Here is a 17,734-nt window from a genome sequence, read left to right as displayed (position 1 = left end):
ATACATAGAACATAAATTAAAACAAAAAACTAAAAACTAAATAATAAAAAAACCAAAAACGTAAATACATAGATATAACACAAAAACTATTTCTATTCTATAATAACAGGCAAAATAAATGTTACGCAGAATTTTCCTTGTGTCCGAAAAAGGAGTGGGAGGAAGTAAATACTTATTTAACCCCACCCCTTTTTTCTACAGTCCCAAATTAACGAAGAACAAATACAGACTTCTCATTTCCTGTACATTATAAGCAATAATTGCACAGTACCTCCATTGCATTACAATCTAACAGACAACAACAAATATATGTATATTATGTACACAGATATATAGTACACATCATATATACACAGATATAATATATATATACATACCTACATACACATCACATACCCATGCATACCTATATATATATATACATATATACACCCATATACATACACATACATATACATGCACACATATACCCTAAGCACTAATTTCTTCCACACAGTATTTTGAAATAATAAATTTTTTAATTGCCCTTTTGAATACATGTATATTCGAACAAAGTTTTTTGTTCCATAATTTCAGTTGTTCCATAGATCTTTAATGTGAAAGTATTTGGTGTATTTATTCATACTATACTCAGTGTTGGGGAGTAACGGATTACATGTACCGCCGTTACGTAATCAGAGTACAAATTATGAGTAACTGTATTCCGTTACAGTTAATGTTTCAATGAGTGGTAATTGGATTACAGTTACTTTGCTGAAATAAGTGGATTACAAGGCGGTATTTTCCTGTTTTCACATTTTGTGCTACATCCCATTTATTTATTTTTTTATTTCGGTAATTCCACTCATTGCCGGAAACCCAAACAGAACGCGCGCAATAAGAGCGATGTAAACGTCATGTTAAATTTGGCGGTGTCAGTCGCACAGTGGAAGCAGCAGTGCATTGGTAAAAACGCATTTGTGTCTTGGAAATTTTTCTCCCGATGTGAGATATATATTAAAAAAAAAACTAATAAAAATCGCCTACAACTTAAATGTGAAACAGGAGCTACTGGCACTGGTGAAAACAACCTGCATAGACTGCACCACTGTCCTATAGTGACCTGCGACATGAGGGGACGCGCACACAAACACACACAAACACACACCAACACACACCTTCATCATCGTCATCAACCTGAGAACCCGCGGACCACGTCTCCTTCCGTAGTTACAGCGCGGACACCGCCGTCTCGTGCGCCGCGTGTGGAACGTGTTTTCTCGCGTAAACCGCACTTCCTCCTGTGCGCCTCTAAACCAGAACTAACACCAGGACTAAAACCAGGACTAACCCAGGACTAAACCAGGACTAAAGCAGGACTGAACCAGGTTTAAACTAGGACTAAACCACGACTAAACCAGAACTAAAGACCTGGTCTAGACCTGGTCTAAAAATCAGGACTAAACCAGGACTAAACCAGGTCTAAACAACATGACACCTAACAGTAGGTTGACATAATTTAAGGTGATCTCATATAAAAAATAATTTCTCTATCAATAATATTTTTTTATATGGTGAAGGAAAGGCTTATCTTGTTACTGTCTTTTAACAGACAAAACCTCTTATATTAAGATATCGTGGTCTTTGTTTCTCTACAGCAAACAGTTGCTTATTCATGGAGACTTGGGCTCAGACAATTTGAAGACAACAAACAAGAATTTTCAGGATGTGGTTGCTACATTCATGTCGTTTAAAAAAACATGACAATATCAAGTAATCCAAAGTAATCAGATTACGTTACTCACTTTAAGTAATTTAATGGATTACGTTACAAACTACATTTTGGGGTGTGTAATCTGTAATCTGTAGGGGATTACATTTTAAAAGTAACCTTCCCAACACTGACTATACTGCAAAGTCACTTTTTAACTGTTTAACTGTGTAAGTGTTGCTGCACGATCCTGATCAGCACTAAACAGAAAGTCCAAAGCTCTTCTATGTCATTTCAAACAAACACTATGATGACTGGATATTGATGAGGTGTTTTTCTTATAATGGATGGAAGTCTGGGCAAAAGCAGATAATGATCATGTCATTTTCTGCCTTTTGCCTTTGCACGACTCCTTTTTGACTCATGATTCAAAGACTGAGAACAGAACTGACAAATAAGGCTTAATTTTGAGCTCAATATTTTTTGCATACAAATATGTCTTTATTATCAAATTTTGGAAACCCTACCTACTATACTTTTGTCTGGGCAAAACATAAACTCTGAAGTAATTTTTTCTCAGTTTCACACTCTGGCAAGTTAAGATCAAATTAAGCTCTCAGACTTTCTAACAGAATAATAATGTACAGTGTCTATGGTGCTGACTCCAGTCCAGCGAATCCGCTCCGGGCCCAGAAGTGACAGGCGCCGGGCTCTTGTGGTCCCCGCGCTGCATTGTGGGCCGTGGGCTGCTGCTGTAGTCAAGATGGCTGTGCACCTGAGACGGGGCGAAGAGCCTGCACAAGCACAAGGCCGCCGCGAATGAAGTTTTTAACCGTAAACCCGTCGCGGATCATCCAAGCCCCCCGCTCTCCTGGAGTTTACCCGAACAGCGACCGATACGTGCACACGCAGCAACGGAGTCCTCCCCCCCCCCCAAAAAACAACACCAGAGGATAAAGTCGTATGAATTCCGACGAGAAGGAGGACTGTGAGTGTGCGCCACCACAGGCCCAGCTTAGCCCTGCGAGAGGAGACGCAAGGTGGGCAACCGCGCAGGAAAGGCCGGGGATTCGGGGCCTCTGCGGAGAAAGGCTACGCAGGGGAGCTAGCCGAATTTTAGCAGCCGGGGCTGTCATTGCTCTGTCATTTTAGTTAGCATTGACTTTAAGTAACGTTATAAGCTTGCATGGAACTGTGTTTAAGAATGTAGCTTCAAATTGATGTCACTATTGATTCAAAACTATTGTTAATTTATTACAAGAATGGGAGATATTAGCCAGTTGAGCGTCTGGGTGTCTACCTCTTGACATCATCTGCTGCAGCCTGATATGCCCTTGCTACATTGACTAGATTCTTTCGTGCATTTCTAGGAAATAGTGATGCAATAAAATAGTCTACTTTTAATTTAACATAGTCAAAGTACCTCCTATGCCTTATGACAGTACATCACATTGATTGGTTTTTATGCTTGTAGAGAAAACGAGGAGTCTGAAAACGAAAACCCAGAAGCAAGCCGAATGTAAGTAGTACCATAAATGTTTTCATATGTCAAAGTCTCACTTCCTGTTTTGTTTATAACCAGAGATGACAACTTTATTACCACTTGTCAAGATATTAAGGATTGTATTGATAGTCAATCAGTACTATTGCTTATTGTTAAGCATCTTATATTTCTAAATCTGAACGTTCAACACAGTATTATTTCCATGCATGGAGACTTGTTAGCTACATTGCAGGTGATCTTACTACTGTTACTTTCACTTTGTGAAGTAAACCAAATAGTTGAGAAATTAGTATGTTGAACTACTACTTACAGAGATAAGTTGCTCTAATAAATTGAATTACAATTTTGATTTATAACTGGCGTAACCTTGAAGATTGAATGATGTGATTTGTATAGTTGCATAGTCCTATAAACTCACTTATTACAGTATATACTTGTGATCCAAGTTCTAACTTCACCATCCAACTTCAGCAACAAATATAAGAATCACAAAACGTGATTAAGTATTAGTACTTTTTACAATTGCCAGTTGCACTGTGTTTAAATTTGATAGTTGTATTTTTAATGTTTCTGAATGCATATTATAGGAAGACCATGCCAAGCATTGTTAAATAAGGAAATGTGATAAAGCGGTAACTATTCTCTAACCTCAATCTGATTTAACTACAAAAATCTAATTGTGAGAGGGATAAGATGCTGGCAAAATCTGGATTTGGCATTAATACATCAGAGTTAAAATCTGAGCAAACATTTGTAGGATTATTAGATTTCTTGATTCTCAAAAATCCAATTTATAAATTCATATAATTTCTCTTCTTTGTATGTCCACAGGAAGCGAGCAGCCGCCAAGCACCTCATAGAGCGCTACTACCACCAGTTAACAGAGGGCTGTGGGAATGAGTCGTGCTCCAACTCGTGGTGCGCGTCCTCGCTGGGGTTCAGTCGCATGGACAACAACGCGGCGGCCGTCAAAGCTCTGGAGCTTTACAAAGTCAACGCCAAACTCTGTGACCCCCACCCATCTAAGAAGGGCACCGCGTCCACCTACCTGGAGACGCACGGCAACCAGGACGGCAACAGCAAGATGAACAACAAGGACAACCACTCGGTCAGGGACAATTTCAAAGGTGGGTGTCTTCTGCAGAATATGTAGAGCAGGTGAAAATTTGTAAAGGCACTGCAGCTAATTTAATACTCATGTAGTGTATAGTTGCCAAGTCTGGCTTTGTGTTTGAATTTCTTTTGTGTTTGAATGTGTCATAGCTATATAATTTTGATTTTACTCAGACCAGAGATAATTCTAAGAGACGATGTTCTCTCAAACAAGCTCAAACTTGTGTACAGATACATATTAATGTTGTTTCTACTCTTGGTGCAGAGCTGTGTTATGGTTAAGCTTTGTCCAACCCCCACTACACGCTTATCCCAATTTAAGACAAGCTGGGACTGGAAATGAAATGGATTACTTACAATGTACAAATGTGTTTTAATTGTCAAGTAAGCTGTGCCATTTTCTGTCCCTTGTTTCAGTACTTACATGTATGGAAGTGAGCCCCACCTCTTCTCTGCTTTTTGCATTTTGATAAAATCATTGCTCCCATTTAAACATGGACAAGTGATAGTCCAACAGTCACTTAACAATGGAGTTCATGTAATTAGACCTGTCACGATAACAAATTTTGAAGCATGATATTTTGCCACTATATATATATATAAACGATACTGACACTGACTCAATTATAATAAAGCAGGATAATCACAGTAAATATTTTTGAAATAGAAAATATAAATAAATAAATAAATATTGAGCCCAAAAATATATTGTTCCTTCGAACATTTAATGTACTGTTATGAATATTTTGCAGCTTGCCTTTACTACAACATATGATGCGTTTCTTTTTGTAGAACAGTTAAAATAAATAAATATTAATTTGCCATTGTTGGAGTCAAATAATTATACACCTTCACATTTTCACAAGTGTGTCATAAATTGTTTCTTGCATGTTTTTTTAAGTCTTCTTCTTTATTTCTGTGTTCAGAGATCACATACCTGACTGAGGAGAAAGTCTATGAGATCCTGGACATCTGCGGAGAGAAGGAGGACTACTCTCCTCTTATCCGAGTCATCGGCCGGGTCTTCTCCAGCGCTGAGGGGCTGGTGCAGAGCTTCCGCCGCTCCAAACCCCACACCAAGGAGGAGCTCAAGTCCCTCCAAGGCAAGGACGAGGACAAGGACGAAGACGAGAAGGAGGCGGCTGCGGCGTGCTCTGCGGTGGCCATGGAGGAAGACTCTCCCTCTGCCTCCTCCTCCTCTTCATCACGTCTCGGGGATGGAGAGGCACAGAAGCTGGGTCCGGACGAGGTCTCTGTGGACATCGAGGCGGTGCGGCGGGTGTACGAGCGCCTGCTGTCCAATGAGAAGATCGAGGCCGCCTTCCTCAACGCACTGGTCTACCTCTCGCCCAACGTGGAGTGCGACCTGACCTACCACAACGTCTACTCCCGAGACCCCAACTACCTGAACTTGTTTGTAATAGTCATGGAGAACAGCAACCTCCACAGCCCAGAGTACCTGGAGATCGCCTTGCCACAGTTCTGCAAAGCTATGAGCAAACTCCCACTAGCGGCGCAGGCCAAGCTAGCGCGCCTCTGGTCCCACTACACGGCCGAGCAGATCCGGCGCATGGTGGAGACCTTTCAGCAGCTCATCACTTACAAAGTCATCAGCAACGAGTTCAACAGTCGCAACCTGGTGAACGACGACGACGCTGTGGTGGCAGCGACCAAGTGCTTGAAGATGGTGTACTATGCAAATGTGCTGGGTGGAGATCTGGACGTGGAACATAACGAGGAAGAGGACGAAGAGCCTATCCCAGAGTCGAGTGAGCTGACCTTACAAGAGCTGCTAGGGGAAGAGAGAAGGAACAAGAAGGGCCCTAGGGTTGACCCGCTGGAAACAGAGCTAGGCATCCGCACCAACGACTGCAGGCGGCCGCTAGTGCCCTTTGAAGAGTTCATCAACGAGCCCTTGAACGAAGTGCTGGAGATGGACAAGGACTATACTTTCTTTAAGGTGGAAACGGAGAACAAATTCTCCTTCATGACATGCCCCTTCATCCTCAACGCTGTTACCAAGAACCTGGGCCTGTACTACGACAACCGGATCCGCATGTACAGTGAGAGGCGGATCACTGTACTGTACAGTCTGGTGCAGGGTCAGCAGCTCAACCCGTACCTGCGACTCAAAGTGCGCAGAGACCACATCATCGACGACGCTCTGGTCCGGGTAGGCACAGTGTTTATTTCACATTTTCTACTTCTAATTATTTGTCTGTAAAGCTATTTTACCTGTGTAGGGTGAGGGTGAACTGTGACAGGTTGCAAACAACAATATACCCAGTTCTGTCAAAGTGGGAGCTGTATAGAAAATGATATTGCTGCATTTGTTGTTCTACTTAATACGAATTTAGCATATCACACAAGATGTTTAAAGATCCAGTAACCTAAAGTGTAATCTTTCAAATAAGGGTGTAAGGTACAATGTTTGTCTTTTTACAGTCCAAGTTTGGTATACTATATTATACTAAACATTTAGTCATTTAACATCTAAACATTTGCAGGCACAATTTACTACATGAAATAAAAGTGAAAAAATGCATAGCACACTCAGATGACCGATGTCTAAAAGCTTTTTAAAATTTTTAAATAAACGAAGGCTTTTTTTGCCGAAACGTTATTTATAAAAATAAAAAAAGCTTTTAGACATTGGCCCTCTGAGTGTGCTATGCATTTTTCACTTTTATTTTGCTGTTCCTTGCATTTGCACCTCTACATGAATTTTAGTGTGAATTTTCTGTTTCATATGATTTATTACAAAGAAATCCTACATTTTTGAAAGATTTCCATGCCATTTCGGAACTAAATTTCTAAAAACTGTCCAGCCCTAGTTGAAGTCATGCAAAAATGTTTTTTACTTTTCTGTATTCTATTATAAAAAGGTAATATTACTAAAATGTGACATTCCTTCATCCTTATGTTGGATATTGACATCACAGGTGAGGAGCTAGCAGTAAACTATTTTGGTGTGTTTGGGCAATTTTATGCCTGTAATGTTTCCAAATCACATGAAGTGAAATGGTATGTGTGCGGTGCATAGTTGGAGATGATCGCCATGGAGAATCCTGCAGACTTGAAGAAGCAGCTCTACGTAGAGTTTGAAGGAGAACAAGGCGTAGATGAAGGAGGCGTCTCCAAAGAGTTCTTTCAGCTGGTGGTGGAGGAGATCTTCAACCCAGACATCGGTCAGAATACGCTACTACTGCATTACTACGGTACAGTGTTACCACTTCTAATCATGGTATCTGTGACTCAGGCATGTTCACGTACGAGGAGCGCACGCGGCTCTTCTGGTTCAACTCATCGTCTTTCGAGAATGAGGGCCAGTACACTCTGATTGGCATTGTGCTGGGCCTGGCCATTTACAATAACTGCATCCTAGACGTGCACTTCCCTATGGTGGTCTACAGGAAGCTCATGGGCAAGAAAGGCACCTTCAGGGACCTGGCCGACGCAAATCCGGTAAGGAGACATTTTTAGAGCCACATCACTGTTTTATGATATCAAATAAGACCACCTGACATGTCAGACACGATGACATGTCAAGTGGACACAAGACATATTGGAGGTCATATCACTGTTCTTAAATATCATATTAGACCAGCTGACATGGCTGACGCAAATCTGGTTAGGAGGTTTCTTAGGTCCATATTCCTGTATATCAAATAAGACCAACTGACATGACGCAAATCAGGTAAGAAGTAGAACCTGTTTGAGTTCATATCACTATTCTAAATTTTCCTACTAATAAATATGAGAACGCTATATGATCCAAAACTGCTCTGCGTTTTGCATAAAATGAAATCAGTTCTAGCTGCACTGATCATTTCATTGATTTTTGTGGTAAAGGCTCTGAGTCACACATTTATATTTGTTTTCACACAAGTAGAAGTGCATACAACATTATATACAATGGAAAATGTGCATGCAGTGATCATAGGTGGGGTTGAAAGTAAAATGACATTGACTTAACTGATTACATTTTGATTACCATTATCTCATGTGAGTCAGTTTCTCATCTTGGCATAAGAAGTAGGGCAGGTCTATTGAACAGTTGGTAGATCATGTAATAAATATTGATAAAGACCTCTCAGGGATTATACTGTGCGCTTGTAGGTTTTGCACCAGAGTCTGAAGGAGCTGCTGGAGTACGAGGGCAGTGTGGAGGACGATATGATGATCACCTTTCAGATCTCTCAGACGGATCTGTTTGGGAACGCCCTCATGTACAACCTAAGGGAAAACGGGGACAAGATCCCTGTAACCAATGACAACAGAAAGGTGAGGAGAGCTATTCAAGCATGTGTTCACTTGGTGTTACTTAATATTCATCCAGTTTAACAAGTTTCATTCGTACTAAATTAGCATAGAAAACATTGCTCACAAAATTGGAAACTGATTTACCTAAATTGGTTATGAAGATCTTGTTTTAACGGGATCTCATTGATATTTTTATTTCTTTGGCTGTTTTTATTGCTAAAAAATAACTACTTAACAGATCTCCACAGATTTGACCTATAACTTGGCCTGATAGTCTCTACTTTTATCTGTTAAGCCAAGCGTAAGACTGTGCCTTAACTGTTACCATTTTTCTTTGCAGGAGTTTGTGTCCCAGTACGCAGACTATATACTGAACAAAAGTGTAGAGAAACAGTTCAAAGCCTTCAGGAGAGGTTTCCATATGGTCACCAACGAATCACCGCTCAAGTACTTATTCAGACCGGAGGAGATCGAGCTGCTCATCTGTGGGAGCCGGGTAAGAGTCAAATCTACTTAAAGCATGAGTGCATTTGTATTGTTCTCATCTGTTCACTGGCCCTTTCTCCGCAGAACCTCGACTTTCTAGCACTTGAAGAAACGACAGAATACGATGGCGGTTATAATAGAGATTCAAGGATTATTAAGTAAGTAGTCTCAAAAAATAATTGATCTGGGTTGTTCCTCCTGTCAAGATTAACTTTTCCAGGCAGAATTATTCTTGCTCTGGAAAATGTGTTTCTTAGGCCTGTCACTATTTTGTTTAGCATGATCTGTTGCTACAAATACTCTAAATATCACAATGAAATGACTATTGGCCATAGAAGATCCATGTCAAGAAAAAGCAACCAAATTCTAGAATATTTTGTTCTAGTGAAATCTTAAGAGCGCAAACATAAAACATTTTGAATCATTAAATGGGATATGTCACATGTTAGACACAGAGATGCTCTGCAGATGATGTTGTGTGTGGGTTTAGAGACTCGCCGCCCTCAGCCAGGAGTCTGCTACTGGCAAAATGATCAAAGTACTGTAAAAAATATTTATTTCCCTCAAAAAAAAAAAAATAAAAAAAATCATGGCACTAATTAGTCGCTATCAAGTTTGGATCCAGAAAAGATGCGATGTCAGAAATGTTTTTGGGTACCGATGCAGATGGTGACTTGTGTTTCCATGGCTACAGGGAGTTCTGGGAGACGCTGCACTCGTTTGGAGAGGAGCAGAAGCGCCTGTTCCTCCAGTTCACCACTGGCACAGACAGAGCCCCTGTGGGAGGCCTGGGCAAACTCAAGATGATCATCGCCAAGAACGGCCCAGACACAGACAGGTCAGAGCACATACACTGCTCTTAAGCCATTTGATCATCTATATTACCTTATTTCCTCATCAGAAACACAGCTGGAGTTGTGTTTTGTTTCATTCACACATGTTTAACACACAAATCCTGGATATTTTAAGCTGAGTTCTTCTTTTAAACAGAAAACACCTTGTTCCACTTTTTTCTTTTTCCTCTTTTTAAACTCACTCAATTCATTTGGATAATTTCATCCCTAGAATTGCCTATTCCTACTGAACAAAAGATAAAAAGTAGCTCTTAACTTCAGAACGACCTCTACATGACATCACAAGGTGGAAAAGAGCATCAGAGCAACAGATCTTTGGAGAAGCAGACAGACTAATGATTAGAGCCCGACCGATATGGATTTTGTTGTGGCCGATATGATACTGATATAATGGGAGTTGGAGCTGCCAATAGCCGATATAATCGCCGATATATTTAGTGATGTAAAAATTCACTGTAAATCTTGAATTATTTAAAAAACTTAGGTTTGGCTCTGGTGGATTTTAAAATGGGTTTATTTAAGCAACATTTATTGTTATTCTGCCTCTTTACATGATATGTCATAGGACTAAAGCACTTCTAAGGCAGGTCTAAAGAAGGACTAAACTAGAACTGAACCAGGACTGAAAAAGGACTAAACCAGCGCTCTACTAATGATGCAAGATTACTTAAAACTAGTGATGGGCGAGTGGAGCCTCTTGAAGCATTGACACCTCAGTCGCAATATTGTCTCAAATGGTTGGACGTGTCTGAGGCCTTGGACAAACACTGACCTGTAGTGGACAAATTTAACCATTGTCACGCAGGTGTCTCAGCATCGATGAAGTATTATTAGTTTAAGACAATACTTGTGTGCAGAGCGACACCGTACCTAACAACAACAACAATAATAATGATGATTTAAAATAATATGTAAAGATCAACATAAATAACATGCTGTAAATAAGAAAATAGTTTACCTTGTTAGGTGGAATTAGATCCAAGTGATCCCAAACCATGGATCGCTTTTTTCCACTTGTAGATGCCATCGAAAATGAAACAAATGCCAAAAGTCCCAACATTTTTAACAAATATTGGTGCATCTTTTATACTGTAGCAGTTTAGCACTTGTCAAACCACGGAAGTGCGCTGAACACTCTGAAGCACTCTGAACCAATCACAGAGCGGAACATTCGCTGAGCCAATGAAACACTTCGATACACTGAAGCGATTGACACGCAGAGCGAAGCAGTAGGGGGAGGGACCGACACTTCCACACTTTGGTCACGTGAGCGGCTACTGCGAGACGAGCTCCGAGGCAGTGCTTCAGAGTGATTTGTTTCCGAAAGAACGAGACGTGCTCCAGAGCTCCGTCTCATTTGCTACTACTAAACTACTAAAAACTTGTGTGAATGAAACAAAATTCAACTCCAGGTCTGTTTTTGAGGTGGCAGCAACATTATAAATAGGGATGCAACGATATTCGATATAATATTGAATTGTTTGATAATGGTGTCATGATTCAATACACGTGTTTGTTCAGTACATGTCGATATGCACGTGTCCCTACACGTACACTGTATTGACATTTATTTTGGTCCAAAAAAGAAACCGTTATCAGGTGCAGCAGAAAACAGCTCCATAGAGACTTCCAGCCGCATTCTAACAGAGGAGGGTTTTATATTTCACTCATTTTTATTTTACGTTGATACACCCAGAAATGACAACGATATTAACTTTTAAATACTTCAGTGTCCAGAAAGAGGAGGGGAGAGCACAGTGTGTCACAGACTGTAGGGGGCAGTGTGGGAGGAGCTACATACTGTCTGTGCTGGAGGGGGTGGAGCAGTGGACACAGACATGTGAGGCAGTGAGGAAAAGAAATCATCAAATCATTATCAAAGAAGTAAAAGTCTGATAGTGTAACTCCCCTACAGTCCATATTAAGAGAAGACTGGCTTATTATAAAATATAAAACAGCCTGAGAAACTCTACAGAAAACTGTAGATCATTGAACCAAATTAACTAAAACACTTCACATATGAAGTTTTACAGTAGTTGTACTGTAATGTATTGTGTAGGGATGGGTATGATTAGTCGATTAATTGATAATTGATCATTAAGAATTTCGTCGATTACGTTCATTTTTAATCAACAAACCGAATGTAAGTTGCTGGGTGACCAAACGTCTGTTTTTTGCCGGACATGTCCGTTTGCCACGTCCTGTCCTGGCCATCTGGGTTTTCTTATATAAAGTGATTGAAATGTCTGGGTTTTCATGATCTTTCATTGGGTCATTAAACTGAGCGGCTCTTGTAGTTCTCTGTGCATCAGAAGGAGCGAGCAGACACAAACAGTCGGTCAGTCGGCGCATTTGTGCCGAAGCACAAATGCGCATTTAACAATGACTTGTACAAGAAATTCCTCGCTTTCCATCCCGGTCGGGACAAGTGTGAGTCCATGTTCACAGTGTGTAAAGCAGCACATATGTTTCAGTGTCCAGAGAGGGTGCCAGGGACCTCAAAGCACCAGGACACCGAAAAACATTAAAAAGCTTTGCAGGTGAGAGTAGCTCAATGTCGATGATGAGGCCCCAACTCCCATCGGGGGGTCAAAACGGTGTCCTGGTTTTGACAAAGCCAAATATGTTCAACCTGTATTCCACGGAGTCGTGTCCTTTAATGCGACAGAAGTTGAACCGTGTCAGCGCGCATGAGCTGTTTTTTTTTCTTCGCTTAATTTATGCAAATGAGCCATGTGGTTTTAAGTTTTTCTTCCACAAAGCTGCATTAAACACATTCTAATGTCAAACGGGCTGATGTGGCTCTAGAGTGGTTATGGTTTATATATCATAAAGCTGAGTTTATTTATGCAGATTAGCAGTGCAGATAGTAATAATAATAATAATGATGATAATTTTAATATAAAAACATTAATGATTAATCAAAAATCAATCTTTAATTCTCCAGACGATCAAAAATTTAAAAAGAAAATGTAATTGAATGCCCATTCCTAGTATTGTGTGTAATGTATGTATGTATGTAAAGTTTCATTAACATGATAGTGTTACATAACATGAGATTTTTTTTTTTTTTTCACATCTTAAAATGTATCAAAATCAAATTGATATCTTGACCATGTACACACGTATCAAATCATGGGAAAACCACATTGTTGCATCCCTAATTATAACATGACGAAAAGCTCATGAGAGTCTTTAATTAAAAATGCAAATATTTGTGTTTGTGCAGGTTACCCACGTCCCACACCTGCTTCAACGTGCTCCTGCTGCCCGAGTACAGCAGCAAAGAGAAGCTGAGGGAGAGACTGCTGAAAGCCATTACCTATGCCAAAGGGTTTGGTATGCTCTGAGCCCCGCCCCCACCCCGCCCCTCCAACTCCACCCGCCCCGCCCACAACATGAGAACCTCTGGCCCCGCCCTCAGCCCTTTACCAGCCACAGAGCGACCAATGGGAGTGCAGCAGAAGGAGCGGTCGTACGGCGCCTGTCCCCCTCAGCGGTGTGAAGCACAGATCCAAGGCGCGCTCCCACACTCTGAATGTGCCCGCGCCGCTCTGTACAGCGTCATTACAGGATTATTTATTAGCCATGTTTCTGTCTCTGTTCGGGTACACTGTGGAGAGAGTGGAGTGTCCATTTGAGCACGCAGTACCATCTCACTACGTAGCCCCTTCTACGGTGGCCAGGAGGTGCCAGAAAATACGCCCTAGTAGCTATTGGTGTGCCATCGAAACAAATAATAATGTAGGAAATGTGAATCTCAGAGCTACGCTAAAATTGTCTGCCCACACACAACAAAAGTGCAACTTTGCTTTTTATTTTATTAGAACTGGTCAAAATTAGCTGTATTACTCCAAACTGAAGCCAAAAGGCAGGTTTTCCTTAAATACCGTAAGAGTTTAACCCTTGGACGCCCTTTTCAAACTTATTAGGTTTTGAAAAGCTTTTTTATAGAGGCAAAGCATAATTTTTGTCACATTGACAACCATAACCTGGGCAGAGAAGCTGTTTGTTTCAATACAGTTATTGCAATGAGTGATTTGGGAGAAGTGATGCAGTTGGACTGTTTAATGGGCATTTAATTTTAGACCCTTAAAATCATCAAGCAATTAAAACTATAATTGTCTAAATACATATGCTCACTGCTCATTTTTTGTTCAGTTTTGTTTCTGTAAGTTAAAGCTGCACTATAACTTTTCTAGTTGAGCGTCTACCACCTGCTTGTCCCTATGAAAAGGTTATTGCTTTGCCTGGAATGCTCCACAGTATAGCATTAAATGTCATTTATATTTATTCAATTCCAGGTCTTTTCTAGTGCTTAAAATGCCTTGAATTCCTACTGTAAGCAGGCTCTCCTCTCCACAGATCTGTAACTTGGCCTGGTGTCATAACCTGCTTGTCTCCATGGAGATACATTTTAATGCAGTACTATTACTAGTCCCAGGCAAAGCTTTGACATCTCCACGGAGACGAGCAGGAGGCCGACACTCCTCCAGAAAAGTCCCTTGGTGCAGCTTTAAGTGAGTGTGTCTAAAGTAAATTTTTGAAGCACTTCTTGGCCACGGTAGACCTTGAGTTGTTTAGAATCTTTTGTTTACCATTTTGCACCATTTCTTTGTTTTTAGTGAACGCGAGTCAGTTCTTGAACGGCTGTCTTTGTGTCGGGGGAGGAGACTCAATCTGAGCTGTGTAAAGTGCACTTAGACATTTCTTTCCGAATGTTTTTTGGTCACAGGTTGCCGCGATTGTCGCAAAGCATTTGATGTCTTCCTGTGTTCTTCTGGATTAAAGACCAGTATTGCTGTTTGACGGAACAACCAAACTATAATCGACCCGTGTGGTTTGTGTGTAGACAGTTCTCCAAGTGCCAACCACTAGAATGAGGAGGTCCATTTTGAGGAACAGGTAGTAATAATGGTCATTCCAGTTTGGAGAAGCAGATGGGAGCCAGATTTTGTGATTAATATGGTAACAAAATACTCCATTAAACACATACGAATTTGGGTTTACGAAAAAGAGTCAAAAAGCAACGCGTTTTTTTGTATGGCAACAAATTGTGCCATAAATTACACTTTTATGACAACAGTTGTGTATCAAAAATCTGTTAAATGTTTGTTTTAAATCAACTTTTGGCTGTTTGTTTTTTTCTCAAAACTCAATTACTGCTTAGAAATTTGGAGTGGTTGGTGAGTTTAAAAATTACAAGCTAATCCGTGTTTTGGTTGTGAACTGTCCTCAAACTTCTCAAGTGTGTAACGCCTTGATTGGTGAATGACTACAGTTAGCGATTTACTGTAATTCAAATGTGGCTTAGTCCTAGAGTTGCAGCTAGTTGTACAATGTGCTGTAAAAATACAATTTTACGGTGTATCCATTTTACAGGTTCTGGGAGTAACATGACACCGAAAATATTAAGTCCACCTGTTCTTATTCTAACTACAACAATCTAATCATATTTATCAAGTTGATTTTTTTTTTTCTGCAAATGAATTACAATCTTTACCAGCCATTTTTTTTAGTTTTGGCATGATTTTACATTTTTAAAATAAATGAATTACATTTTTGTCATGCTTGGTTAGTTTGACATGAATAACAATAGAACAGGTGCACCTAATACTTTTTTTGAGCGAAAAGGGGTTCCAACCATGCCACTAATTCACACCACAAATCCCTGAGCCATTCTTTCTGTATCAATGCACTTATTTTTGTCATGATTTGTTTTTCTGTTCGGCTGGGGTTACGTTTTGTCATTATTTGTCGGGTTGCTTATTTAAACCTTTTGATTTGAGATAGCACAGATTGCGCTCGGACACTGGATCGTACACAATGGCGCCAGTAGTGCGTTGCGTTTGTAAGCGGGGTTTGGCATGTGGCTGCATACTCCATAACTCCCACAAAGCCAGGTTCATAGTTTCCACGGTTTTCTTTTGCATTACGTCGTACCTCGGTTCTAATTATTTTCGGACGCTCGAGATGCTGCACACACCTCGGACATGTGAAAGGACTCTAGAGCCTAGTGAAGGTCAAAGATCAACCTGGCAAAGGGAAGCAGTTGATTGGTTGGTTTGACTTCTTGAACAGTGATGGACGGCGCTAAGTATTCAATGTTGTGAAAACATGCTCAATAAAGATGACTGCTTTTTCCAACGTGTCAGGTCTGTCATTATTTTACTCTTTCATTGAACTGTAAACATAATTGTCTAACGATATTGAATCAAATAAAAAAAAAGGTTGTGCTTTACCAATGATTTCTGTACATACACCAGTTTATCACAACCATGCCTTCCTGCCATCCCTACTAGATACTTCATTTGATTTTTGGAGGCAAAAAGAGTCTTATAACTCTCAGACACTTATACATTGATGAACAATTTGCTTCCTTCTCATTTAAAGAAAAAGGACTAAAGTTTTCACTGCCTATTTCACACTTATCCATATTTACAAATCATTGATTAGTTTATAAGTTTCTTTTGAGTCATCCACACTCAAGGAAACTGGTCTCTGTTTTTTGTTTTGTTTTGTTTTCTGAAGAAGGAACACTTGTGCTATAAAGAATGCTTGGGAGGAGGAGCTCTGCTGCAGATAGAGAATTGAGTTCTGGAAGGAGTGTCTAGCCAAGGTCCAATCCTGTTCAATAAATGTGAGGCATCAATGAATCCAGTCCAAGTATTGCACAGGCTTGGTCTTTGTTTTCATATAAGTGGTCTTAAAAAGCTCTTTAAAAAGTCTTGAATTTGGGGTAGTCAAACCTGGGGACACCCTGTTCATTGTCAAAAACTAAATTGCATAACCGTTTTCCTTCCATTTCACCGATATATGAACATTGTAAATTTGCAGAAGGCTCACTGATCCATTGGCCAAACATTCTTCTCAAACATTCTTCAAACATTCTGGTATGATAGTTTTAATTGGTATTCAAGTATGTATAAAAACTCTTTAGAGGCTTTGTTTGGGAATTCTCTTTCTCTCCTCTCCAGTTCCTCTGAACAACACACTGGTATATGAAATGGTATTTGCAAAAAAAAGTGATATTAACCTTATAGAAAACTGATACAGTTCCTCAATTTATGATGTGGTTAACTGAATCAATAACTAATATACTGTAAATGGGGAAGATTCAGTATGATTTTGGACCAGGGGCCGTATCCAACCTACTTTGATCCCAAAGTGGCCGGATCAGAAAACTCATGTCATATAAACCCCAGAAATAACAATAATTTCAAATATTTGTGCAGAGAAACTCAAATCTATTACAGAAATCTTTTTTAGTTGATGAACTCTTTCTTTTACAAAATATAATATTATGAACAACCTGAAACTTGAAGAAAAATGCAATTTCAACACAATGTTTTAACATGAACTTGTATGTAAATAGGAATAAGTCAATTTTTGTTGTAAAATCCTGCACTCGGCTCCACTTTTCTCATGTTGGACATTTTGTTGATGAGAGTGTCACGGTCAACAGTCAAAACGATCGTCCTTTAAGAGCGTTTGGAAAGAGACAAGTCTTCATTTGTGCTGCTCTGGTGGGAGGGGCCACGTACAGAAACACTGGAGACGCTGCTGTGATAAACACCACAGAAAATTAACAATATTTTAATAGAAAATATAATTCAAATATTTTAGTAGAAAATCTGCCGAGGTGACAGTGATGACAAGATTTGACAACCTTTCCTGGATCACTTATAAAAATATAATAGCACAACATAACTTTTTAATATATGCAACCGTCCACTTATTTGTATAATTTTTTTTCCCTTTCTTAATGCCTGGAAATATGTTACAGTGCAGATCTGCCCTTATGGATGTTTTGTTTTGTCAATT

General features: G+C 39.9%; 1 protein-coding gene across 1 annotated transcript; it reads left to right on the top strand.

The window, feature by feature from the left end:
- Positions 1-2,430: 2,430 nt before the first annotated feature.
- On the top strand, positions 2,431-16,057 carry LOC110175634 (ubiquitin-protein ligase E3A-like). Its single transcript, XM_055164224.1, has 11 exons — positions 2,431-2,730; positions 3,165-3,209; positions 4,026-4,321; positions 5,234-6,480; positions 7,351-7,495; positions 7,567-7,772; positions 8,427-8,591; positions 8,911-9,066; positions 9,141-9,214; positions 9,751-9,894; positions 13,140-16,057. The coding sequence occupies exons 1-11, from the start codon at positions 2,654-2,656 to the stop codon at positions 13,258-13,260; spliced, it is 2,676 nt and encodes an 891-aa protein (XP_055020199.1). The 5' UTR covers positions 2,431-2,653; the 3' UTR covers positions 13,261-16,057.
- The last annotated feature ends 1,677 nt before the right edge of the window (positions 16,058-17,734 follow it).

Source organism: Boleophthalmus pectinirostris, unplaced genomic scaffold, assembly GCF_026225935.1.
Source record: "Boleophthalmus pectinirostris isolate CB_2022bp ecotype Guang Dong unplaced genomic scaffold, ASM2622593v1 HiC_scaffold_11, whole genome shotgun sequence".
Taxonomy (NCBI): domain Eukaryota; kingdom Metazoa; phylum Chordata; class Actinopteri; order Gobiiformes; family Gobiidae; genus Boleophthalmus; species Boleophthalmus pectinirostris.
Note: the sequence above shows the minus strand (reverse complement) of the source record. Positions and strands in the feature narration are given on the sequence as shown.